At 40.8% G+C, this 27,738-nt stretch overlaps 2 protein-coding genes across 4 annotated transcripts in view; both read right to left on the bottom strand.

Moving 5' to 3' along the window:
• Window positions 1–563: 563 nt before the first annotated feature.
• Window positions 564–13,302, bottom strand: tnnt2d (troponin T2d, cardiac). Its single transcript, XM_060928168.1, has 12 exons — window positions 13,216–13,302; window positions 12,877–12,933; window positions 10,355–10,362; window positions 10,103–10,121; window positions 9,968–10,025; window positions 9,751–9,867; window positions 7,903–7,980; window positions 7,704–7,817; window positions 5,916–6,028; window positions 3,260–3,350; window positions 3,110–3,147; window positions 564–757 (listed from the first exon to the last, which is right to left on the bottom strand). The coding sequence occupies exons 2-12, from the start codon at window positions 12,912–12,914 to the stop codon at window positions 721–723; spliced, it is 711 nt and encodes a 236-aa protein (XP_060784151.1). The 5' UTR covers window positions 12,915–12,933; window positions 13,216–13,302; the 3' UTR covers window positions 564–720.
• Window positions 13,303–16,746: 3,444 nt separating this feature from the next.
• cald1b (caldesmon 1b) overlaps window positions 16,747–27,738 on the bottom strand; it is an 88,948-nt gene continuing 77,956 nt past the window's right edge. For all 3 annotated transcript variants that reach the window (XM_060928152.1, XM_060928153.1, XM_060928154.1), the window contains one exon: window positions 16,747–20,507. In XM_060928152.1, coding sequence (XP_060784135.1) covers window positions 20,494–20,507 — 14 coding nt within the window. In that variant the 3' untranslated portion in view covers window positions 16,747–20,493. The remainder of the gene's footprint in view (window positions 20,508–27,738) is intronic.

Below are 27,738 nucleotides of genomic sequence, written 5' to 3'. Positions count from 1 at the left end.
TCCATGCTTAATCTGGCTTCTGCAGTAAACAAAGGTCGCACGTTTGACGTCAGGGCAGATTTGTCATTTTTTTTTGGCGCAGATTGTGACGTTCTAAAACGCAAAACTCCGGTTATCTCTGTCTACACGAAAAGGCATACACGGAGTTTTCAGAAATCTTCACTTTGCCCGGAGTTTTTTTAAATATTCGTTTTGATGTGTTTTCATGTGGATGACAGGCCAAAACGTAGAAAAATATCTTCGATTTAGCAGATACCCGGCTACGTGTGGACGGGGTCTCAATTAATCCGACAGCATAACAGTGCCCACTTTTTTTTTCCCCCCTCTTTTTTCAATTACTTCATCACTGTAATCTGTATAATCCTGAGAGAAGTGAAGCAGGACTTTGCTGCTTTTTATATAATTAATTTATTTTAATGAATTTATCAGCCTTTTTTTTTAAGCATCAAGCGCTGCATCATGTAACTGAGACTCATTACATTCTGCTTTGTAGAGGTTTTTTTTTTTTTCCCCCCCTCACATTTGTGTCACCTATATAAAACTAGTGTTCTGATGAGCCAAGGTCAAACAAACTCTGCTTTATTTGTAATCTCAAGCAGAAACGTACAGTTAAGGGATTTGTTGTTGTACATTCAGTTACATAATATTTAATGACGTTAACAAATCCCACAAGGCTGTCGCAGCACATGTGACTTTCCCATCTCCAAAGTGTCAGCATTTCTACCGCCTCCTGCTGCCCTTGCCTCGTCCTTTGGCACTGCAGAGACACACAGAGAGAACACTGCTGATGTAGGAGTGCGCGGAGATGACAGGTGGTGTACAGCATGTATAATCAGCCCAGTGTTATGATCTTCACTCCGTAGAGTAGGACAGGATTAGTACTGGTCAGCATGGAGCTTTAGATCTTATCCAATTAGTGTCAAAGTACTGATTAGAAAAAGCATTTAAGACTGATTATTCGATTTTTTTTTTTTAATTGTTTGATCAGAAGGTGTGGATTAATTTTCCACTACGGCAGCTCGGAGAGTACTTCTGGTTGTAATTCAAATCACAGGTTTCTTTTAATGCATTTGTTTCTATAGTAACAACTCCATTCACAAGAACTTGTATGGGAAACATTAAAACATGTCATTGCTGATATGGTCAATCTTTCTCGAAGGAGATGTTTGGTTCAAGTACCCCTCACGACAGAACAAAAAGTCCATGGGGTGGAGTCGGACCTGATCCAGCTCCTCCTACCTGGGGTGATGACGACTCGTTGGGTTTCAGTGTGTTAAATGTGTTGCTTCATGTTGCACGCTGCTGGGTGGGTTACAGTTAGGATTAGAATAATAGGAGGATTTGGATCAGATGCAACTCCTCCACCCTCTGGACTTTTTTGCTTCTTTATTTTTTTTGTACATCTTTAACAGTCTGCAGTATCAGCTGTTCATCTAAACATTTTCCAACATGGTTAAGTCTTCAAGATGGGAGATTTTACGGTTTCTGTAAAATGTCAAGCTGTGTTTTTTGTGTTTTTAACTTTCACGTGAGAGGAAAAAAAAAAAAAAGACTGGTGACGGAACAACTGTTTATAGTTATATAACATGTGAGAACATGATCTAGCTTGTGTTATGGGCATTCTACAACATTAAATGTAACTAAAATGGATATAAAATACAATGCGTCATTCTTTAACAAATCTGCAATATTATTCTATCCACATTCACTGGATATGAGCAATCGTGTGCTCTGATTGGCTACTCTAATGCTAAGCTATCAGCTCGTATACCATGAGTAGAGAAAAACAAAATGGCGGAGCGTGTTGCTGAACCAACCGAGGACGAAATGAAAATGCTACTCGAAAACACAACCCCAGCAAAATATGGAATGAAAGTATTTGATGGTAAGAACGTATCTTTTATTTTTATTTTTCAAGCATTATTATTCAAGCATTTTTCACAGATTGCTACTGTCATTTTTGCCAGTTTGTTTAGATTCTAAGCGGAAATTATTTTGTTGGACATTTTTTATTTATCATCTCATCTCATTATCTCTAGCCGCTTTATCCTTCTACAGGGTCGCAGGCAAGCTGGAGCCTATCCCAGCTGACTACGGGCGAAAGGCGGGGTACACCCTGGACAAGTCGCCAGGTCATCACAGGGCTGACACATAGACACAGACAACCATTCACACTCACATTCACACCTACGGTCAATTTAGAGTCACCAGTTAACCTAACCTGCATGTCTTTGGACTGTGGGGGAAACCGGAGCACCCGGAGGAAACCCACGCGGACACGGGGAGAACATGCAAACTCCACACAGAAAGGCCCTCACCGGCCCCGGGGCTCGAACCCAGGACCTTCTTGCTGTGAGGCGACAGCGCTAACCACTACACCACCGTGCCGCCTTTATTTATCATATTTGCAAAAATAAAAAAAAATGCTTTGTTTCTCCAAATCCAGTGAATGTGGATAGAATAAATCAGTTATTCCACTCACTCATTGTACATGGCTTATAGCCGACTCGGTGCTACACGCTTCATCGACTGTCAGCTCATGTTCAACTCAATTTCGTGGAATAACTGTTAATTGGTCAATCGTTGTTGTTGTTGTTTAAGAGTAATAACATGTTATTAGAAAATGATCAACTTCAGGGTGGTAATGATAATCACCACACTGTCATTTATTATTTTTCTACAACAGCATGCCTAATAGTGTTTTGGGTGGTACGGTGGTGTAGTGGTCAACACTGTTGCATCACAGCAAGAAGGTTCCGGGTTCAAACCTCATGGCCGACAGAGGCCTTTTTGCGTGGGTTTCCCCCATAGTTCAAAGGCATGCAAATTAGGTAAAATACTCAGCCACTGGGGTTACACAAGCCAGTGCATACTTGGTGCCAATCCCAAGCCTGGATAGATTGGGGAAGGTTGCGTCAAGAAGGGCGTCTGGTGTAAAAACTTATGCCAGATCAAATATGCGGACTAGATCTGCTGTGGCGATGCCGAATGAACAGGAGCAGTTGAAAGATGATGATGATGATGCCTAGTAGTGTTTTAATCTTTATGTTAAAAAAATGGAATGCAATCTAGAATCCAAAAGGGATTTAAAAATCTATCCGATTCTTACCCCTGATTGTCCTGGACCCGAACAAGAAGTTGAGTGATCTGGGACAAAGAAAACCAGTCATCAGTCAAAAAGGACAAGTCCAAGCTCCTCTCAATGGTGCATGATTTAACCAGGTGTGTCTTGTTTTATCATCATTGTGTTTTCTCTTACATTATACTTCTGATGTTTCAGTTTCTCAGCCAGGTCATACTTCTGAGCCTCCAACTCCATCAACCACTGCCACAGTTCACTGGCTTTATCCCTGTACACACACCGAGAACATGTTGGTGAAGATCTGTTGCACTATTTCAGTAGGATGCAGATACAAAGTTTTGTTCCTGTCAGTGTCGCAGTTACCAAGTGGGTTATACTTTGGGAAGAACAAAAGTCCTGTATGTGTAAATGTAGATACTATTTTCTACAAAACTGCAAAGTGTATTATGAGACATACTGCAGTGCATTTTGGGAATCCAGATGTTGTGAGCTTAAAGGAGATACGCAGAACCATGGCCTCACTTTTTGTTTATAAATGCCTTGAGACCTCAAGAATGGCATAGGAATAGTTTTAAGCACCAACAATAAATCTAATATAGTTATTTTTATGATTAAAGTGATTCATATAGGTAGCGGTCTGAGTGAATGACCTTGACATCTGTGACGTCACCGCAGGAAGGCTATCGGTCTCATCACCATTTCCGCTATACTAAAACACAGAGCTCCATTTTGAGCTAATTTATCGCCATGCCACGTAGATGTGTTGCTGGCCGGTGCAGCAACATAACAGAAGGTGGATTTACATTGCATTCATGGCCCAAGAATGTTCAAACTGCAAAGATTTGGACGCGTTTTGCAAGAAGTTCACGGGCACATTGGGCGTCTACGAAGTGGTCTCTCCTCTGCTCTGCACATTTTACTGACGACTCGTACGAGACCTCTGATCTGTTGAGGAGCGTTGGCTATAAGCCCGTGTTGAAAGAGAGTGCAGTCCCAACAATTAAAGGAAAAGAAAACTATAAGAAAAGGAAAGTAGGTTCAGTTGCACCAGTTCTCCCGGAGTGTGAGCCAAGCAGTAATGGCGGAGTATTCAGTATGGAGAAAATGGAGAATGAGTGGACCAGTCGTCAGATTTCTCCGCTGGACATTTTTTTTCCTGCTGGATATGCTTGCTTCAGCAGCAATATCTTGCCCTTACGTGGAAGAAGTGAATGAATGAAGAACTGAAAGTCAGATTGTTTCAAAACAGTTGGCCTTCAGGAAGCGAGAACACAGACAGGTAACATGCAACTCTCATCTGGCTACATAACACCACCACCACCACCACTCGCTGTTTACCTGCATTTAGATTAATACATGTAACTTGTAGTGTTTAAGTTACCGGTATAAGATTATTTAATTTGCTTCAGAATGTGATTTTGTTTAATTAGCCCTTTACGTTTTATCAGTGAAAATGCATGCATGTACATGTATGTTGCATAAGTTATAACACCCATCCTGTTTTAATGAGAGTCACATGAGACGGTCAGTTCAATTCCATCCAGTTCTCTGGATGGCTTTGTTCTCTGGCTTTATTTCGTAAGGTGTGGGCCTCTGTGGCTGAAGTGTTACTATCGGATTCGCTTTCCGATGGTTTGAACTGATACGGTTCTACGTGTATAGTGTGTACATGTGTATACACACACACACACTCCAATTTCAGGACTATCACAGTCAGATGTATTACTGTCTGAAGAATCTCCAATAAATCCGACCGAAGAGGCCATTGCAACCACTCTCGCCTGCCAAGTCTGGCTTTGGTCTATAGCACCGGTTCCTGCTGTGACGTCACCCATTCAGGGCTGGCTGGCTCAGCTCGAATGCCAACTTTGCGGTCGATTTTAACTCTTAAAAAAAAAAAAAAAGATACACTACCGTTCAAAAGTTTAGGGTCACCCAGACAATTTTGTGTTTTCCATGAAAAGTCACACTTTTATTTACCACCATAAAGTTGTAAAATGAATAGAAAATATAGTCAAGACATTTTTCTGGCCATTTTGAGCATTTAATCGACCCCACAAATGTGATGCTCCAGAAACTCAATCTGCTCAAAGGAAGGTCAGTTTTATAGCTTCTCTAAAGAGCTAAACTGTTTTCAGCTGTGCTAACATGATTGTACAAGGGTTTTCTAATCATCCATTAGCCTTCTGAGGCAATGAGCAAACACATTGTACCATTAGAACACTGGAGTGAGAGTTGCTGGAAATGGGCCTCTATACACCTATGGAGATATTGCACCAAAAACCAGACATTTGCAGCTAGAATAGTCATTTAGCACATTAGCAATGTATAGAGTGGATTTCTGATTAGTTTAAAGTGATCTTCATTGAAAAGAACAGTGCTTTTCTTTCAAAAATAAGGACTTTTCAAAGTGAACCCAAACTTTTGAACGGTAGTGTGTATATATTTATTCCTAATTTATGCAGCATACAAGAGTCAAGGATGGATATACTATCCACTCAGAAATGTATTTAAAAATAAAGGTTCTGTGTATCTCCTTTAATTAACCTCTTAGTACAGAAAGAGGTTTAATGAAAACTAGGTTTAGCTGCATTTCCATGATGACAAGGTTGGGAGCCTCCTATTATACAATAAGCTCGTGACTGAGTGGATCTTTTCCCCACATACAGAGAATAAAGTGTTTTTTTTTTTTAAATGTCTTTTTTTCAGACCTCCTACTGTCTTTGTCTTGCACTGTATCTGAGCTGAACTGCTTTTTTTTTTAAATCATCCTTTCGCTGTTATGACAAGCCGGGTTATCAGTGAAACATATTTGGGTTTACAGACATCGTACTTGAGCTTATCCTCACTGAGATGATCAATGTTTAGAGGCTTCTGTCTGTCGGCCAAAACCTTCTTCTTCTTCTCCCTCTCCGTCTGCTTCTTGCCTCCTTTGCGACTGTCAGCCTGAAAGTCATTATTATACATCGTTATGGACAGTATGGCGTTTTTATACACTCTTACACTGTATACACAGAAGGGCGTCAAATGAAACAGGAAAACCTGTGACTCTGTAGCACTTTTACTCTAAGACATGTCAATATTAAAACAATACGCCATGATTTTAAAAAGACTTAGACCTTCAAGTTTTAAATAAACTAAGGCCTGTTTGAGCAGTCGACGAACATTTATGCTGCAAAAACATCTCATCTCATCTCATTATCTCTAGCCGCCTTTATCCTGTTCTACAGGGTCGCAGGCAAGCTGGAGCCTATCCCAGCTGACTACGGGCGAAAGGCGGGGTACACCCTGGACAAGTCGCCAGGTCATCACAGGGCTGACACAGACACAGACAACCATTCACACTCACATTCACACCTACGGTCAATTTAGAGTCACCAGTTAACCTAACCTGCATGTCTTTGGACTGTGGGGGAAACCGGAGCACCCGGAGGAAACCCACACGGACACGGGGAGAACATGCAAACTCCACACAGAAAGGCCCTCGCTGGCCACGGGGCTCGAACCCGGACCTTCTTGCTGTGAGGCGACAGCGCTAACCACTACACCACCGTGCCGCCCGCTGCAAAAACATGATTAATTTATTTCATTCACCTTCAGTAACCACTGAAGATGCCCCCATGGTTGAAAAATGTTATAAAAATGCCCTCTAGGGCACCATTCAGGGGTGATAGCGTTCCGGCGCCGCGCCAGATTTCTGGGGCGAATTCCCTTTACTGTCTATCTGCGCATCTCAGAATGACACAGGATAATGGGCGAACTAGATTTTTTTTTTTCCGGCGCCGCGGTACGCTGGAAATCCGGCGCGGCGCCGGAACGCTATCACCCCTGCACCATTACAGTGGAGAAAATGTGCTCAAGTGCCGTCTATGGTTGTGTAACGTGTGAGAAAACATATTGAACGTCCTCTAATTTTGCACATGGTCCCTATGCGCAAAAAAAAAAAAAAAAATCATGAATTGCCATCTTGGGTGCCTTTCCAGTGGAGAATACATGATGCAGTGCCCTATAGGATTTCTCTACATGCGAAAAACTTCAGTGGTTGTAGTAAGAAAAAAAAATGCACAAAAGTGCCCTCTAGGGTGCCATTGCAGTGGAGAAAATGTGATCAAGTGCTCTCGAGTGCCATTATGTGCGAGAAAATGTAATGAAGTGCCCACCAGGCGAGCTTTCTAATGGACAATACTCATACATGAGTCAGTGCTCTAAAGGGTTAACCTGCATGCAAGGAAACATGATAAAGTGCTCTAAAGGGTGCCCTTCCAGCAGAGAAAATGAGATGACGTGCCCTATAGGTGCTCTTATCTGATGGTTTTATTTTTTATTTTTTTGCCCCTGCTCGCCAGAGTCCTGGGTCATCTGACTTAAGGCAGCACTTCCAAAGTAAATTTTTTTTAATTATTGTAACAGTAGTTTTGAATTCATGTCACTTAGTTCTGTATTGTAAACGTTAAATGATGGATTTTAACATCTGCCCACAGACTTCCATTATAAGCAAATTTTGAAGAAGCCGATTGTTCCTGTTCTTTTCTCACGACAGAAAAACATTTCGAAAAGGTCTACAATAATCACCAGTAAGATCTAGATGCAGTGAATACAGCTTAAATTAAAGTGGACTCACTCTTTGCTGAAGGCTTCCATATTGAGTCTTGGAACTTATTAGAGCCTTCTTTTTCTTCGCATCCTCATCTTGCTTCCTCCTCTGTTCCTCCTGCTCCTTTCTTTCTTTCTCCTCCTGAAAACAAATGCATCTTCAGATGCTATTCACCAACTTTTATTTAATATGCTGGTTAATATATATTTTTCTCATTCTAACTCACAGCGAGTCTGGCCTGTCGCTCCTTTTCTCTCTCCGCTCGGATCCTCTGCTGCTCGGCCCTCTCAGCACGACGGTTCTCCTAAACACACACACGTTTTACTGTTTTTGTGAGGACCTCCCATTACCATACAAATAAATACAGCTCACTAATGATGTGCTAGGCAGCACGGTGGTGTAGTGGTTAGTGCTGTCGCCTCACAGCAAGAAGGTCCTGGGTTCGAGCCCCGGGGCCGGCGAGGGCCTTTCTGTGTGGAGTTTGCATGTTCTCCCCGTGTCTGCGTGGGTTTCCTCCGGGTGCTCCGGTTTCCCCCACAGTCCAAAGACATGCAGGTTAGGTTAACTGGTGACTCTAAATTGACCGTAGGTGTGAATGTGAATGGTTGTCTGTGTCTATGTGTCAGCCCTGTGATGACCTGGCGACTTGTCCAGGGTGTACCCCGCCTTTCGCCCGTAGTCAGCTGGGATAGGCTCCAGCTTGCCTGCGACCCTGTAGAACAGGATAAAGCGGCTAGAGATAATGAGATGAGATGAATGATGTGCTAGACCTAAATCTAACCCAAAACCTTCTTTACTTTCATTTAGTCACTTTTTATAAACCAAAAAAAAAAAAAAAAAAAAGAGTTTTTTCCTCATGTGGACCAGTCAAATGTCCCCATAATGTTCCTATCCTTGTGAGGACACACACAATACAGATGTAGTGGCCAATTTAGGAGTCTGTCCACTATAAACCATGAGGACCCAGATAAACGTCTGTTTTCTCAATGCAATAGTTTTAGCCACTTTCCCCCCCCAAGAATGTTGATCCATTATGTTCCCTTGGTGTGCGGAAAGTTTTTTTTTTTTTTCCATAACACATTCCATAACTATTCTATTTTAGTTGTAGGAACATTAACATTAACCATTCACTTATCTCATTAAGTGCTATATCTTGGTCAGGGTCATGGTGGATACGTAGTCAATCCTGGGAACACAGAACAGGAGGCAGACAAAATGCACTCAATAAACTACGAGTCCATCACAAAGATTAACACTAATGTTCCCGTAATGCTAGTTGATGATTTACACCATTGTAGGAATGTTATTTTTGGAACGTTGCAGCTTAATCTTCTTAGAACCTGTTGATTGTTTGCTATGTTTTGCTTGCCTGCCATCCTGTGTTCCCAGGATCAACTCTGTATCCACCATGACCCTGACCAGGTTCTGATAAGACTGCCGTTTAGCTAAACAAGCATCTAACGGTTTCCTGGAGGATCCAAAAATATTTATGATTTGTTTAGAGAGTTGTTAGTTGGCGCTGCAATTTAAACATATGGGATTATGTTTAGCTCCTTAAATAAATAAATAGCAAGACCTTTTTTCTTCACTCTCAATTTTACAGTGACATTCAATGTCATATTGTGTACTTGTGTAGTAGTGGTGATGTTGGTGCAAATGCTGGACTCAAAGTTGCGCTGAGTAACGGTAGAGACTTGGCTCGGCTAGTGAGTGATCTACGAGATGATGAGCTCATTGCAGTTGATGGTAGTTTAAGCAAGAAAGTTGTAGCTCTGGAACCTTGAGCAGAGAGTACAGATGAGGAGGCGAGAGATCTGGATAGACTAAAGCGCTGCTGCATCACCCTCTTTAGGTAGAGCTGACGCAAGGGCTAAATCCCACTGCATCACTATCAGTGGGCAGTCGAGCAGCATTGTGAGTAATGTAAGAAACAATTGACCCAAGTGCAAAAAAAAAAAAAAATCTTGGAGGTCTATTGAATGTCGTGTTAATTATAAAAATTAATATGCAAATCTTTCAGGGTGGATTTTTTTTTCATTTAATGCACACACTGTTGTAAACCTGAGATACTCACAATCCTGTTAACCAAAGCGATTAGCTCTTCCTCGTCTTTCTTCCTCTGGATAAAGTGAGCCTCGATCAGGGCCTGCAACTCAGCCAGGTCCTTCTCCTGACGTTTACGGTGAATGTCCTAAAAACAAAAAAACAACCACCCGCACCCCACCTGGTTTGGTTCTTATTAGACTGGTTTGGCATTTCTAATGGAGGACGTCCGAAATGCAGAAACTTACATCAAAATCTACTTTTTCTCCCTCTGGAATTTTTGGTGCTTGAATATTCTGCATAAACCTATAAAACCAGAGCTTGTATGAAAAGTGTTCAGATGCTTCACCTTGTATTCAATTAAAGTGTAAAGAGGAACTCACTTAGGTTTGAATTTCAAGTCTTCCGCTATATTTGTGCAGAAAAAAAAAACAAGCCCATGAGAAATATTATACGTGCTTTGAGTTCATGGCATGCCGCGGTTCTATATGCTACAAGTAGTTTGGAGGGTGTGCTCACATGCAGAAGGATTGAAGGTAAGGTTTATTGAAGAATAATGATGCAAAGGCAAATTTCTCACATCCAAACAATTTACTGTTAATGACTAGAGCCAAATAAGTTAAGTGGAACCATACCTTCCTCCCTGGTAAAAACAAACAAACAAACAAACAAACAAACAAAAACAAAGGTCCTGTTATTACTCCGGAAATGATGGATATCTATTAGTCAATATTTACATACTGTACTGTTCATATATTTCATTTATTCATTCTGTCCACATTCACTGGATATAAGCAATTGCGCACTCTGATTGGCTACTAAGCTATCAGCTCATATATCGTGAGTAGAGAAAAACAAAATGGCAGAGCGTGAACCAACCGAGGACAAAATAAAAACTCTACTCGAAAACAAAATCCCAAAAAATACAAAAAAGCAACAAAATACAGAATGAAAGAATTTACTTTTTTTTTTCAAGAATTATCACCACCACATTTTTCACAAATTGCTACTGTCATTTCACCGGTTTGTTCACATCCTTCATTTTTAAGCATTAAAATTTATTGAAATTTTTTTAGACTGGTTCAAACGCTCAATGAAGTTTGAAAATTACATAACTGAAATGTCCAAGGAAGAATTAAATAAATGTCGAAAGCTATTCTATACCTCGGCACAACAGCAAGATGGCACTTTCTACAAAAAAAAAAAACACAAGTCAATTCATGCAGCCATCGATAGGTTTTTAAGAAGTCTGCCTAAGTGGAAATAATTTTGTTGGACGTTTTGTATAAAGTTCTTATTAATCGAATTTGCAAAAAATTAAAAATGCTCTTCTCAAAATCCAATGAATGTGGATAGAATAAAAACAGTTATTCCACTCAATCTCATCATACATGGCTTATAGCCAACTCGGTGCTATGCGCCTCGTCGGCTATCAGCTCATGTACGACTCGATTTCATGGAATAACTGTTAAATATAAGAGAAACCTTAAAATGCATGCTTAATAAACATGGGCACTACTCATGAAATTGTTAAGAGTTCATTTAAGGCTGATTTTAGATAGCTGGAAATCACCTTCAAAATCACTCAGACTGTAATTAAATATAAATCATTGCAATTTCTGTTACTCTCTAGTCTATTCTCTTCTCAATGTACCAAGTTTCTTATACATCTTTACAAACTTTCTACACAAAATAAACTAAATCAAACTTAATTTTAATTAAGTTTGCATGTTTGAATACATCTGATTCAATGGTTTTTCTTTATTTTTATTAATTAAGAGTCACTTCATGTCTTAAAGTAATGATGGATGTTGTTTCTCTTTACTTGGCTGAGCGGTTCTTGACATAATATGGATTACTACAGTTGTCGAATAGGGCTATTTACTGTATTTTTATTATTTACTATTTGGTCTCAAATGCATTAAGGCGGCATGAAATTGTACTAATTAACTTTTGACGAGGCACATCTGTTAATTGAAGTGTTCCAGGTGACGACCTCATGAAGCTGGTTAAGATAATAATAGTGTGCAAAGCGTCATCAAGGTAAACGCTGGCTACTCTGAAGAATCTAAAATATTAAATATATTTAATTTTTTTGTTTACCACAATTCTGTATCTGTTACAGGTGTTATTTCATAGTTTTGACGTCTTCAGTATTGTTCTACAATATAGAAAGTACAGACTTTTGACTGGTACTTAAAAAAACAACAACCTTGTGTCATGCAAGTCAAAATGTTAAGAATATTGCTATATTTTGTTCAGCAATTATATTTTCTATAACAATTTATATTTATAAACACATTTGAAAGATTTTTTAATTTTTGTGTGTATATATTAGGGTGCATCAGTTGCCCTCGCTTTCATAAAATCTGATGTATTTTTGTTTGGGTGTTCCTTTTCACCAATAAAGACATCCTGTAAAAATTTGTTGACCATATTCAAAAGTCTAATGGTGGCACAATGAGGTTCATTTTTTGCCAAAAAACGCTTATTTTATGTTTTCGTGTAAGGTTTGAATCACAATGTTGGACTCCATTTACTGATTTCTTGTGAGCCAGAGATCATGTTAAGAACCTTTGCAAGGGATTGAGAAGCGTTAATGTGATTCATAATACATTTGTATTGTTTAAAAGTAGTTGAACAATGATTCAATGAACAGCTAAAACTCAAACTGTGCTTGATAATATATTTAGAATATGTACTAAAAATGGGTATCTAAGATATTTGGTATACTCTATAAGGTGCCATAATGTTTCATGAAAAGTGATCGAAATGGTCATAAAATAGCAGCTTTTTCCATAACTTTGAGCTCCTGGTGCCACCATTAAACTTTTTGAATTTTTTCAAAATATTTCACCCAGTGTGTTTTCTTACCAAAAGGAACATAAAAACAAAAATGCATCATGATCGGAGGAACTTTTCATTTTTAGGGGGCAACTGATGCACCCTAATATATATTTATTTATTAATTTTTACTCATGGTATTGGACAATGTTTACTTTTTAAATAATTTATATTCAGGAAAAAGTCCAAATACAAATGGCATATAATTTTAAATAATTCCAAAAAAAAAATTCCATCTAAAAAAAAAAAAAACATGGATATATATGTTTTTCAAAAATTGGTGCATGAAAGTGTTATAGGATGAGCTACTCACTGGACCTCCTCCTCCGTAACCTCTTGAGTGTCAGCCATGTCTGTTTTTAATTACTTCCTTAAATAGATCAGAACAATATGTCCAGTACAAACTCAACTTCACGTCAATACCCTGACATCAGCCAAAAGGTTTTCACAACATTCAATGTATTTCCAGGACAATTAATTACACAAAGTCAACAAAGGTCAAATTGCAAACACACACAAAACAAAATCGAGTGAAGAAATTCAAACCCATATGAGTCTTGAAACTAGCTAACAGATGATCAGTGGTCTATCAGTATAAAAGCATCATGCTATAATGTAAAGAGATAGTGATGTGGAGTGGAATTTGTCTCACCGAGTTTCCAGAGGAGGAGCAGATCTGCTTTGGAGCGTGTTGTTGAGACAATTGGGCCCCGCCGTCAAAGTTAACACATTACACATCACGTGATCACAAGCCCTTTCTACATTGGTTCTGTGCTGAAGGCCTTGATCTATTGTTAGACAGTGCAGGACCTCAAGAAATTCTAAAACCTCATATTCTGCTAGTCTGACCTTTTCCCCCTCCTGCCCCTCCTTTGAAATCCTATCTGTGAGAATGGTTAGGATTCAGCTGTCTCTCCTATTGTAGTCCTGAAGTTCATCTCTCAAGTGTAAACTTGCTGAAAAGACAAGTCACAAATCGAATGAAGACAGAAGACTTGTAATGAGAATCGCAATAATCAAATTTATTTGTTACACTTTGGTACACTCTTTTCTGATTTAATAAGGCACAAATCATGTGCGATCCAAGATTGCAATTTGCTGTACGTGTAAATTTATATTGCATTTTGATACTCAGAAATTCGAGGTGGTTTATACTGTATGTGACGTGTGCTGATAAAACATGATGGATTTGCATACTCTATGATCCACAGAGAGACCAGCAACAAACAAACTGTTCTGTGAAAACAAACGAAAAATGACTCGATGAAATACTGTGAATTCTACACCAAGCCTTAATGCTGATAATATAGCTGTGCTTAAAGCCATGCAGTGACCTGAAAAAAAGCCAAACTCGGACAAAACTGGACATCAGTCTCTTCGTTACACAGGTACAATCAGCATGACGTTCTGAAACAAATGCTCTATTGAATGATTATTCATTACCATTGACACTTGCGTGAAAATACAGCAAGCGATCCTACTTTTTTGGGGGGAACCAAAATAATTTTTCCAGGCAAATTTACTCTATAAATCATAAAATACAATAAAACACAGAACCATGCACACAGACCCAGTTATCACCTCGTCACTTCTTGTATTTTATCAGAATAATAAACGGACGGAGATTTTTCACAAAAAGGCACAAGAGGAAATGGGCACGAGACAAATTTAAACCAAATCCAATCATGAATTCATACAAGTGGACACGTGTGGCAGCCTGGGAAAACCTTTCACCTGGTAAAAATAAAAATGGGCGGCACGGTGGTGTAGTGGTTAGCGCTGTCACCTCACAGCAAGAAGGTTCTGGGTTTGAGCCCCGTGGCCGGCAAGGGCCTTTCTGTGTGGAGTTTGCATGTTCTCCCCGTGTCCGCGTGGGTTTCCTCCGGGTGCTCCGGTTTCCCCCACAGTCCAAAGACATGCAGGTTAGGTTAACTGGTGGCTCTAAATTGACCGTAGGTGTGAGTGAGAGTGTGAATGGTTGTTTGTCTCTATGTATGAGCCCTGTGATGACCTGGCGACTTGTCCAGGGTGTACCCCGCCTTTCACTCATAGTCAGCTGGGATAGGCTCCAGCTTGCCTGCAACCCTGTAGGATAAGCAGCTACAGATAATGGATGGATGGATAGATATAGAAAAAAATTTCTTGAGGTCCTGCGCTGTCTAACAATAGATAATGAAACCAACGAATGAAATTGTAATATGCACATTACCGGCATATAGCAAAGCCTTTCGCAAAGTTTCGCAAAATTCCTGCAAAAATTGAGAGAGGAGTTGATTTGAGAAAACGAGCACACTTTCATGAAATTGTCAAAGTACAAGTTTGGTAATCAAGGGCCCGGACTCTGAAAACATTCTACCGAATTGAACTAAATTGCAATATGTGTATTACCAACATATAACAAAGCCTTTTGCTAAGTTTCGTGAAATTCCTCCAAGAATTCTGAGAGGAGTTTATTTCAGGAGAGAAGCACACCCTCATGAAAAATTGTCAAAGTACAAGTTTGGTAATCAAGGGCCATAACTCTGGTAAAATGCGACTGAAATGAACAAAACTGCAATATGCGTATTAACGACATATAACAAAGAATTCTGTCAAGTTTCGTGAAATTCCTCCAAAACCGATTGAGGAGTTGATTTCAGAAGGTGAGCCCTCTTCCCGGGACGGACGGACATTGCTATGACAAAACTACAAGTTCTAAAAACTACAACTTTCCTGAACTGAAATACATTTCCATTTTGCATGTATTTTAACTGCAAATATTTAAGCATTTCTTATTCACATCTGGTTTCTCTTAAAAAAAAATATGAAAAGTGAAAAAGTCGCAGGAGCTTCACAGACTTTTTGTCAGCTGGTATTTGATTACAAACTGAATTAATTCAACTTATGTCCATTTTAATTTGACTACCAATTATTCAATCATTTTCTTTCTCCTTGTCTAGCACTATTGCCAGGTCGGGGTCCATGTGCACCCTACTGATCCACGTCATATTAATTGGAGCAGTTTTACACCAGATGCCCTTCCTGACACAACACTCCCATTTCTGGGCTTGGGAAACAACCATTCACACACACACATCCACACTTATGGGCAATTTAGAGTAGCCAATTAGCCTAGCTTAACTCTTTGGACTGTGGGGGAAACCGGAGCACCCGGAGGAAACCCAAGCAGACACGGGGAGAACATGCAAACTCCACATGTAAGGCCCCTGGGCTCGAACCCAGGACCTTCTTGCTGTGAGGTGACAGTGCTAACCATCTCATCTCATCTCATCTCATCTCATTATCTCTAGCCGCTTTATCCTGTTCTACAGGGTCGCAGGCAAGCTGGAGCCTATCCCAGCTGACTACGGGCGAAAGGCGGGGTACACCCTGGACAAGTCGCCAGGTCATCACAGGGCTGACACATAGACACAGACAACCATTCACACTCACATTCACACCTACGCTCAATTTAGAGTCACCAGTTAACCTAACCTGCATGTCTTTGGACTGTGGGGGAAACCGGAGCACCCAGAGGAAACCCACGCGGACACGGGGAGAACATGCAAACTCCGCACAGAAAGGCCCTCGCCGGCCACGGGGCTCGAACCCGGACCTTCTTGCTGTGAGGCGACAGCGCTAACCACTACACCACCGTGCCGCCCCCAGTGCTAACCACTTATTAATTATTCAATGACTTGATTAAAGCATGACATTCACTATATGAGGAAATCAAAGGTAGATAGAGATGATATAGACATCTTTAGGCAGACTGACTCTTTTTACCACCACGTTTGTTAAACTGACTCCTTACACAAGATCTTTTCAAGACGTTAGCCTAGACAAGGTTAAAATAAAATATAAAAAGATTTCCATGCCATTTTATCCATCCATCCATTATCTATACCGCTTATCCCCTCAGCATCACATGGGGAACTGGAGCCAAGCTCAGCTGACTCTGGGTGAGAAGTGGGGTACACTGGTCAGGTCACCAATCCATCACAGGGCTAATACCTATGAGCAATTTACAGGAGCAAGTTTACCTAATCTGCATGTCTTTGGACTGTGTGAGAAAACTGCAGAACCTGAAGGAAACCCACACAGGCACGATGAGAACATACAAACTCCACACAGAAAGGCCCCTATCAGCTGTGAGGTTCAAACCCAGAACCTTCCTGCTGTGAGGCAACAGTGCTAACCACTGCACCACCATTCTGCCGGAGTCATTTTACTGAAATGTAATGATTGTTTCTTAAAACAGAGGTGTCAAATTATATTACAGGCATTAAAAAAAACCCTCATTTTAGCCAAAACCTGACTTTTTTGTCTACTGTTTTAGCTACTCATCAGAATTCATTTTTGAACAGATGTTTGTTTATTTACTATTTATGGGAGGAGTCTTCACTGTCAGCACTTTGTAAGTCAGGCGTAAATCTGTTTATGTTTTGTACGACGTGAAATTCTTTAGGAACTCTTTGTGGTTTATTAGTAACAAGTCTTATTAACATCAGGAGAGAGAGGTGAGGGATGATGAGGGAACGACTGTTTACAGCTGATAAATGTAAGTGGTAGCAGGAACCAAGTTGTTTTCCGACATCCCACAACATTAAATATGGTATAACGCTAAATGGATAAAATACACAATTTGTTGTTCTTTAATAAATAAAAAGTTGAAATCGTTGTAATTGATGGGTTTTCTCAGATCGCCACACATATCCATGTGACTCTACAAGCCACAAAAAACCCCAAACCCCTCCCAATACTTAGTTATCTACACTCACTGAGCAGTTTATTAGGAATGCTTGGACACCTACACATTCATGCAATTATTTAATCTGCCGATCATGTGGCAGCAGTTCAATGTCATTGCAGATAAGGACCAGCAGCTTTGGGTAATGTTCACCTTCAACATCCGAATGGGGAAAAATGTGATCTTGGCATGACTGTTGGTGCCAGACAGGCTGGCGTGAGTATTTCTAGAACTACTGGGATTTTCACACACACAAACAGTCTCTAGAGTTTACTCAGAATTGTCCAATAAAGAAAAATCATCCAGCGAGTGACAGTTCTGCTGACAGAAACACCTTACTGATCAGATAGGTCAAGGGAGGAAGGCTAGACTGGTCTGAGTTGACAGAAAGGCTCCAGTAACCCAGATAACCACTCTGTACAAATGTGGTGAGCAGAAAAGCTCATTCTCAGAACACAAAACACGTCGATCCTTGAGCTACAACAGCAGAAAACCAATTCAAGTTCCACTTCTGTCAGCCAAGAACAGACAGCTGAAGCTGCAGTGGGTATAGGTTCATCAAAGCTAGACAGCTCAAGACTGGAAAAACATAGCCTGGGCTGATAAATCTCGATTTTTGTTCAGGCACACAGATGGCAGGGTCAGAATTTGGTGCCAACAGGATGAATCCATGCTCTGTGTCCGAAACTGCTCCCTACTCACTATATAGGGCACTATATAGACCCCTTTCACTGACGTCACCTGAAACCGGAAGTAAACAGACCCTGTGCCATTTTGGAAGACCAACAAACTCGTGATTAGGGGGAAATAACGGCAGCGGTATGTGAACCCACAAGAATAAAGTGGAGTGGCAAACGACTTAAACAAATCTGAGCTGTTTTATTTATGATTTATTGGCCCAACAGTAGACTTGAAAGAAACCTGTGTGAGACTTGGCAAAAAACTGTGGATATAATGGATAAGTCTGTGCATGATCTGCGGACACTTTGAGGTAAGCAAACGCAAGAAATTCAGATTTAAAACATGCCAAATTGGCCCCAAGTTGATAACTGTATGAAGAGCAAGCCTCCCAGACTTCTACAATTTAATAATAATAATTTAGGATGGTTTGGGGCTTGCTCGCTGCTGCCAGGTTGGTTGTTGAGTAGCCTGACTGTTTTTTTTTTTTCTTGCGTGTGGTATCATTGTTGACGCGAGGTTGTTTTTTTTTTTTTTTTAAGATATTTTTTTGGGCTTTTTGCACCTTTATTGGATAGGACAGTGTAGAGACAGGAAATGAGCGGGAGAGAGAGAGAGACAGGAAGGGATCGGGAAATGACCTCGAGCCGGAATCGAACCCGGGTCGCCCGCATTCATGGTATGGCGCCTTAACCACCTGAGCCACGACGCCCCCTCGAGGTTGTTTTTTGAACATGCCAATGCGGACACGATTTCCCCTGATGAGTTACGACTTCAGATGCGATGCGTGTGTGGAGGTGTGGAGTCCGCGTGATATGTGCGTAAGATAGGCTTCTCATGTGTTTGGAGATCCGCGCTCCGAGACAAGCGCAAGCGCCCCAAGGGAAAAATAGGGACCCCCCGAAAATATCGGCATAGTTCAAACACTGAGTGTAGGCACTGGGTGTAAACAACAAATAGTTTACAATGTCTGGGTAGCAAACAGATGGCAGAATTGGTGTCCGGTCCTCCTTATGTTTCCATTCTCCCTTGCCGCGAGTCTTATCATATGGGTCAAACCCATCAATCACAGCCAGTTTCTCCACATACCGTGCCCTTTCTGCAGCTGGTAATGTACTCACATAACCAGAATTATCATCCATCGTGTCACTTTACTCTCTCTCATACTTTGTTTTATATTGTGAGTGCATGTACTTGGTCTTCCAATATGGCGCCTAACAAAATCTCGCGGCGCGGTGACGTCATGTGAAAGGGGTCTTATAATAGTGGGGACGCCATTTTGTAGTGTTGTCTGAAACCTTAGTGAAGATTTACACCCTATCAAGTGCACTCAAAGTATCCCACAATGCATCACGAAAAGTAGTGTACAACTGATGGTCACTAACCCAGCAATAAATCTCATCATGCATTGTGGTTGCGCTGACAGAAATCAAATTAAAAGTCTCAAATTTGATTTAATAAAAGGCAGCGGCAAAGAAGAAAAGTATTCAGCTTTGATTTAAAAAAAAACAACTGAAAGATGCAGGTACTTTGTATTGATTAATGTGGGAAATGTGCCCAGTACAATATGGATTTATCAAAAAAATACGTGCATGTATTTATTATTTTGAAAACCCACCAGCCGACTGATTTGGCACGTTTTAATTGCGCGACGGACTAGTGCCCGAAAGCGTTTTTTCATTTTACCAATGAGCTCACTATATAGTCCTCTATATAGTAATTCCCTATATAGGGAGTAGGGAGCAGTGAACGAGTGAGTGATTTCGGACACAGGGATGGACCCAACCTGCCTCGTGTCAACAAGTCCAAGCTGGTGGGGGTGGTGTAGTGGTGTGGGGAATGCTTTCCTGGCACATTTTGGGCCTGTTAATAATTTACAGGAACGCTTCCAACATCTTGTGGATCTATGTCATGAAGAATGGATGCTGTTTTGAGAGCAAAAGGAGGCCCTACCCAGTATTAGTGTAGTGTTCTTAATAACGTGCTCAGTAAGTGTAGTTAGTGTTCATGTATAATTCCTTAAATGTTCTATAAGAAGGGTTTCACTTTTAAAAAAGACTCTTAGCAGAACCCCTTTGAGATGCTAAAAAACACGCTCATTTCATTAACCATTTAGGAACCTTTTTCAAATCATGGAAACTGTTTTATAAACAAACGTTCTGGAAGTGAGGAACAATACAAGAACCTGGTGGGCAGATATTATATGTTGATTTCTACATTACTCACAATGCAGCTTTCTCAGATTTCTGGCACTGCAATGTGTAAATGCATGCGGTTCGTCTCCTAACAGAATAAAATCTAGATACAAGACGCATTAAACGACCAGGTGTAAACAGGATCTCAGATACAGGCGTACATGTGCTTATGCTGTTCTTGTTCTTCTATTCTTATGACATTACTCTTTGTAATTATTCCAAGTATTATGATTTCATTTTATACACAACTGGAGGACATTAAAGTATAAAACTACGCAGTATGCAGTGATCTTGTTTCGTTTCAAAATCTCGTTGTTGGCTTTGGTGTTTATTTCCTTGTACCTGCGGAACAAATAAAGAAGAAAACGTTACACACTTTATTAATCGTGCATGCAATTACACTCACATCAAGTAACCCAGCCACCTTGACACCAGTTCATGATGCACAGATGATTTGTTTTTGTTAAGCATGAGGTCAGAGGTCACACAGGTCAACAGTAGTATTATGGACAGAGCACCAGTTTAGCTCATCACTCTTTAGAAATATCTCGCCTACAATATGTTCTCAAAATTTCATCAACAACAACCTGAGCATAAAGAGGTAGTATGTGAGTTGAGGGTGTATTTATAGTGTGCGAGCAGCATAATGAATATCATCCAATCACAGTGCTAACACACATGGCTGTAATGCAGCATTAGGACAGCTGCAGTAGGGAATGTGACATGTCACTGGCTGTAGCAGAGACGGGCTCGAACTGCCACTGGCCTGCTATGTTCCATACAGACCAGAATGCAAGGTCATGTCTGTAAATATAGAGCCGTGTGGCATTCAGAGCAGGACAGCAAGATTTACATAGACAGGAGCGACAGCTATCTTGGTCTGGTGGATCTGATGGTCCAAATGGGTTTTTATCATCACTGTAAACTTTATTATAATGCATTTCTATGAAAAAGAATTGCTATAGTATGATAACTGTCCCTGAATCAGTTTTTCTCCATTCGATTTTAAGAATTAAAGGCGATACTAGTTAGTACTGAACACACGAGAGATGAGTATTAGCATGTAATAGCTATCAGCTAAGAACCAATTCTTGGGTTTCAGTCACGTGACTTTTCTTAGCGATTTCACTTCTGGTAAAACTGCTGGTGGTCGAGCAAATCAAAACGGCTGCCGTAGTGCAAATAACTAGCGATAACTTATCAGAGTATGCTCGTAATCTAGAAGCCACTGCTCGCTTTAGATATATCCAGAAGATTGCTGTGTGCAATGGAATCGACCCGTACAGTCTGGGAAAGAAGGATTTGTCATACGATCTCGAAAACTACCCTTCAGTCGAGTTCCCCGACATCTCGAACTATCTGGTGTTGCAGACGTCCTTCTACACCGCAAAACAGATGAAAGCGTGGAAGAGTATGGAGGCTTACAACTTTTTTGTATGTGGCTGGATAAAGGACCTCGCTATCAATGCGCTGCTGAATGAATCCTGTATTGTTTTTGCCCGTGTAAGTATTTTTTTTAAGCTTTCCGTTCGCGTCTTTACAATGAAGCGCTGCAAGTTGAAGTGTAAACAAACAGTTGGCTTGATTCTCACTTGTGTTGGCTCTAATCTCTCTGATCATTCACAAAGATCATCAGAAACCCCTTTAAAGACCTGGATCTTAGTTAAACAATACAGAGAAGAAGAAGTGATCACAGCAGGGATTAATTTGAGCCGGAACACGACGGAACAAGATCTGTAACCTCCGTCGTCGGATCCGGCAGCTATTTTCATTTCATTCGGTGTTCCGACAGCTATTTAAATGGATCAGATCACCTCCGTGACCATCTCATCTCATCTCATTATCTCTAGCCGCTTTATCCTGTTCTACAGGGTCGCAGGCAAGCTGGAGCCTATCCCAGCTGACCACGGGCAAAAGGCGGGGTACACCCTGGACAAGTCGCCAGGTCATCACAGGGCTGACACATAGACACAGACAACCATTCACACTCACATTCACACCTACGGTCAATTTAGAGTCACCAGTTAACCTAACCTGCATGTCTTTGGACTGTGGGGGAAACCGGAGCACCCGGAGGAAACCCACGCGGACACGGGGAGAACATGCAAACTCCACACAGAAAGGCCCTCGCCGGCCACGGGGCTCGAACCCGGACCTTCTTGCTGTGAGGCGACAGTGCTAACCACTACACCACCGTGCCGCCCTCTGTGACCATCACAAAGGGAAAGAAAAATCAAACAATAAATTAAATAAATAAGTAAATAAAAATTTGTTTAGTGTTCGGTTTTGATTTTGATATCTGTTGTTGATTTCTCTCCTATGACATCCACAAAATCTATGCGAAAGGGGAAGAGGGAGGGGGGGGGACATGGGGTGTATACTTCCGCTCAATAGAACACTGGGGTTTTTGTAGCTATTAGCTTGCGCTGTGGAAAAAATGGCAAAAAAACAAGAAAGCTTACTAAAATTTTTCAAAGTCCCAGGACAGCCGGATCCTAAACAACCTAAAATGGACGACGTTGGACACAGTGACACTGCACCAGCACCTGCTGCGAGTGTACCAGTCTGCGGGAACAGTCAAAAAGAAGACGAGAAGAATGATGATGGCGGTGAAGCTAGAAGTGTTAGCACACCAACTGCAACCGTCAGAGGGAATGAGGATGAGGATCGGGAAGATGAGACTGGTGATGGCGGTGAGGCAAGTGGGGCTATCTGGACCACGGGCGATTGCTCTAAGACAACAAGGGAGGCTCAGCCTCCTCTAAAAATGACGAACATCGTGTAGGATGAATTGCGCTAGGCTTATGTTATAGCTGACCTTATAACATTGCTATTTGAGATCCAGAATCATAGAAATATATGTGCTCAACCCAACTACAGTGCGAAATCATTCCCTGATAACTTTAATGTGCGCGTGAGTTCCCCCCCCATGACAGCGCGATGCAGCCCAGCCTCAGTGGACTTCAATGGCATTTGGGAGCGATGTGCTTTTCAATATCAAAATGCAAGACGATTATTGGACAAATACTGCGAAAACGCCCGCCCACCGGACTCCCAGCCTCACAGTGGGAGGGACATGGCAGTTTCCGCGAGGAGACTGGTGATTGGTGAAAGCGGCCGGATATTTTCTTTGATTGACAGCTCGTTTCAAATATAGACAGGCAGCGGTGAATCTCAGTTCAGTCCCATGTGGATTCGCAAGTGCTGTGGTGTGTTGTAAGAGATCAGCTTACATTTCGATTTCATTCATTACATACGGTTTCTACCAGCTTTTTTAGTTTGTATATATTTTCATTATTAATAAAGTGTAAATATAGTGTTGTCAAGTTTGCTATCTTAGTTCCAGAAATTTCGTTTATTTGAGTGACTGAACTTGAACTTGAGGGGGCTAGTCAGCTAGCAAGAAAGCTGCGCACAGATGCCAAGCATTGCTGATTTAATTTTGACGAAGCCATTTGCCAGTCTTCCTTTCGAGGAAAAAATTAAAATTCAAGAGCAGGGTAGACCAACGCCTCAAACTGACTTGGTGAAAAAGGTAGGGAATAATACTCATTCCTTTCAGCTCTCCTGGTACGAGAAAGTGAATTGGCTAACAGCAAGTGACCCACATCAACAACAGTAAATAGGCTACTTTAGTAATATGTCATGGACCAAAAATATAGAATCTATTTAAAATGTTTATGCTGAGTATATTATATTGGAATATATATTTCTCTGGATATGAATTAAACACAGCTACAATTTGGAAAACATTTTTAAACAAAAACACAGCCGAGAACATTTCACACTACAGACCTGGATTAAAAGTGAAGGGTTATCAAAATTGTCAATAAAACATTTCTCAGTCAAAATAAGTAAAATATAGGGAAAGTGTCATTGAATGAAATGTGTGGCACCCAGCTCTACTGCTGAGGTTCCTGACAAAGAGCTGCTTTCAATAATGATCAATTTTTAAACAACATGCCACAATTTTAAAATATAAAAATGTTAAAATATACCCCCCCCCCAACACCACCATCATGTATATTGGCCAGTAGGCTAATGGGCCAAAAGAACCTGTTATTTCACAGTTTGTGACCCTGCCAACAATCAGCCAGATCAGAGGCAAGAGTATGGGCAAAATTGATGTGTTTTTTCTTTTTTCTTTTAAAATCTGGAAATATCGTAACCGACCAGCCTCCCCTGTTTGAAAGACTACCAGCCGCCACTGATCTGGACCGATGCCCAGTTTAAAGAAAAGAAGAAGGTCTATCCGTGGCTGACGATGGGCAAAACTGGATTGGGCTGTGCTACATGTAAAAAAGTGGGCTCACTGGGCCTGGATAAAACGGCAGGTATGCGGCTAGCAAAAGAGTGGGTCACCCTCTTCATTATGAAAAAGAATATATTACACTCAAATTGTTGGTCATACGTAAAAATGCATTTTAGTTATTCAGCGTCACTTATTATATATGGCTCTCACGAAAATGTATTTGAAAATATGTGGCTTTCATGGCTCTCTCAGCCAAAAGGTTCCTGACCCCTGCCTTAACATATGTGTGGAGAGTGAGAGTGAACTTGAGTGCCTGTTTGGAGAACATTCTGAGCGTTGTCCATTGTTGTCCAGGATTTGATAACTGGTGCTGTTGCAATACGTCATGCAATAGGTGTGTGTGCGTAAAGTTATAGTAAACCGCCCCCCGCCTTTATTTTTTTTGAGTCGCCGGACCCACCCACCTCCTGTGTTCCGGGACCTCCCACTTCACAAATTAAGCACTGGATCACGGCGCGTTGTAACTGTATGGCTGGGTAAGAATTTTGTCGCGACCTGCATGCATATGGACTTTATGAGGAGGAAATAAAGAAACAGCTGGGGACTTTAATGCTTCGTGACTACAAAAAGTACTGTAAAATAATGACACGTAGCAAGAAAAGTACTTGGAAAACACTAAGGACATAGCTGAGAGGGAGATACAAACCTTTCACCAAGTGATCACTGCAAACTCGAGCATGCTTCGGCTCGGCTCCCTTCGATTGCAGTGAGAGGTTCAAAAGCCACCTTTCTCGACGTCTTTTTGTGAAATCCTGTGTTCGTTCACCCTTTTTTATTAGTTCACAGGGAACTCTGAAGAAACTTTTATCAGTTTCATGGTTTGATCGATTCGAACGACCTAAAACAACGCAAGCGTAAGGCATTTTTCATGTGAGCAATGCACCTCCTCCATACAAACGCTTTGTCAAACTGAGCTTTGGTAGACCACCAGCTGAAGTTTTGAATAACTAATGAAGTGGTTGTGACGTCACGTGAAACCCAAGAATAATATTTCACTATGGAAATGCAGACCGTGTGACACCACAAGATGAAGGTGGAGTTGAGAGTGTTTAGTGTTTCTGATTTGCATATTTTTAAGTGCCTCTGGACCTCATTTCTGTTAACCCACCCTGCCCAAATCACCTTGCTAGCCTACTCACACATAATATTATTAAATTTATTAAAGTCATAAAGATATTTATTTAGGTTAGCTTATGATTTAAAACATTATTGTTCATTATTTCCTTTAAATAATAATTTTAGGATAGTCTATATATTACATTTTAAATTTTATTTGTGAATTTATATTTAAGCCATGGTCTAATGGACAGAGAAGCAGCTTAGGGACCAAAAGGTCACCGGTTCAATTCCCTGGACCAACAGGAATGCCTGAAGTGTCCTTGGACAAGGCACCTAATTCCCAGTCTGCTCGGGATGTGTTGTATGTTGCTCTGGAGAAAAGCGTCTGCTAAATGTCACTGATGTTAATATATACAGTATATATATATATATATATATATATATATATACACACTTATTATATATTAATAATATATACTACTATACTTTTAATTACGATATAAAATGCGTATAGCGTGAACATGTACAGTGCATTAGATCATATTTGCATGAATTTTGCGCTCAATAAGTATTAAATTATTATATATGAATAATTTTTGACACACCAGTTGTGTGTGTGTGAGAGAGAGTGTGGCACACACACACACACACACACACACACACACACACACACACACACACACACACACTGCCTTGCAAAAATATTCATCCCCCTTGGTGTTTGTCCTGTTTCGTCACATTACAAGGTGGAATTAAAATGGATTTTTGGGGGGTTAGCACCATTTGATTTACACAACATGCCTACCACTTTAAGGTGCACATTGTTTTTTTTATTGTAACACAAACAATTAAGATGAAAAAACAGAAATCTGGAGTGTGCATAAGTATTCACCCCCTTTCGTATGAAACCCCCTAAATAAGAGCTGGTCCAACCAATTCACTTCATAAGTCACATAATTAGTTGATTAAGATTCACCTGTGTGCGATCAAAGTGTCACATGATCTGTCACATGATGTTTGTATAAATCAACCCGTTCTGGAAGGACCCTGACTCTGCTACACTACTAAGTTGCAACATGAAAACCAAGGAGCCTCCAAACAGGTCAGAGACAAAGTTATGGAGAAGTATAGATCAGGGTTGGGTTGCAAAAAATATCCCAAACTTTGAATATCCCAGGGAGTGCCATTAAATCCATTATAGCAAAATGGAAAGAATATGGCACCACTACAAACCTGACAAGAGAAGGCCGCCCACCAAAACTCTCAGACCGGGCAAGGAGGGCATTAATCAGAGATGCAACAAAGACACCCAACGATAATGCTGAGGGAGCTGCAAAGATCCACAGTGGAGATGGGAGTATCTGTCCATAGGACCACTTTAAGCCGTACACTCCACAGAGTGGGACTTTATGGAAGAGTGGCCAAAAAAGTGTCATTGCTTATAAAAAAAAAAATCATGTTTGGAGTTTGCCCAACAGCATGTGGCAGACTCCCCAAACACATGGAAGAAGACTGTCTGGTCAAATGAGACAAAAATGTAACTTTTTGCCCATCATGGGAAACGCCATGTGTGACGCAAACCCAACACCCTGAGAACACCATTCCTACAATGAAGCATGGTGGTGGCAGCACCATGCTGTGGGGATGTTTTTCATCTGCAGGGACAGGAAAGCTGGTCAGGACTGAAGGAAAGATGGACGGCACTAAATACAGGGCAATTCTGGAGGAAAACCTGTTTGAGTCAGCCAGAGGTTTGAGACTGGGATGAAGGTTCACGCTCCAGCAGGACAATGACCCTAAACATACTGCTAAAGCTACACTGGAGTGGTTTAAAGGGAAACATTTAAATGTCTTGGAATAGCCTCATAAAAGCCCAGACCTCAATCCAATTAAGAATCTGTGGCATAACTTGAAGATTGCTGTACACCAACGCAACCCATCTAACTTGGAGTTGGAGCAGTTTTGCCTTGAGGAATGGGCAAAAATCCCAGTGGCTACCGGTAGATGTGCTAAACTAATAGAGACATAGCCCAAGAGACTTGCAGCTGTAATTGTAGCAAAAGGTGGCTCAATAAAGTATTGACTTGGGGGGAAGATACTTATGTACACTCCAGATTTCTGTTTTTTTCATCTTAATTATTGTTTGTGTCACAATTAAAAAAAAAAAAAACAGCAACAACAATGTGCACCTTTAAAGTGGTA

Source organism: Neoarius graeffei, chromosome 8, assembly GCF_027579695.1.
Source record: "Neoarius graeffei isolate fNeoGra1 chromosome 8, fNeoGra1.pri, whole genome shotgun sequence".
In the NCBI taxonomy this organism is placed as follows: domain Eukaryota; kingdom Metazoa; phylum Chordata; class Actinopteri; order Siluriformes; family Ariidae; genus Neoarius; species Neoarius graeffei.
This window is presented reverse-complemented; position numbering and strand designations above follow the sequence as displayed.

Excerpts from the sequence above, each read along its gene's own strand:
- tnnt2d (XM_060928168.1), bottom strand. The coding sequence starts at position 12,914 with ATGGCTGACACTCAAGAGGTTACGGAGGAGGAGGTCCA. Across the intron at positions 7,818-7,902 it reads AGCGACAGGCCAGACTCGCT|GAGGAGAAAGAAAGAAAGGA; the intron begins GTGAGTTAGAAT and ends ATTTGTTTTCAG. Across the intron at positions 758-3,109 it reads CGGGTCCAGGACAATCAGGG|TGCCAAAGGACGAGGCAAGG; the intron begins GTAAGAATCGGA and ends GTGTCTCTGCAG.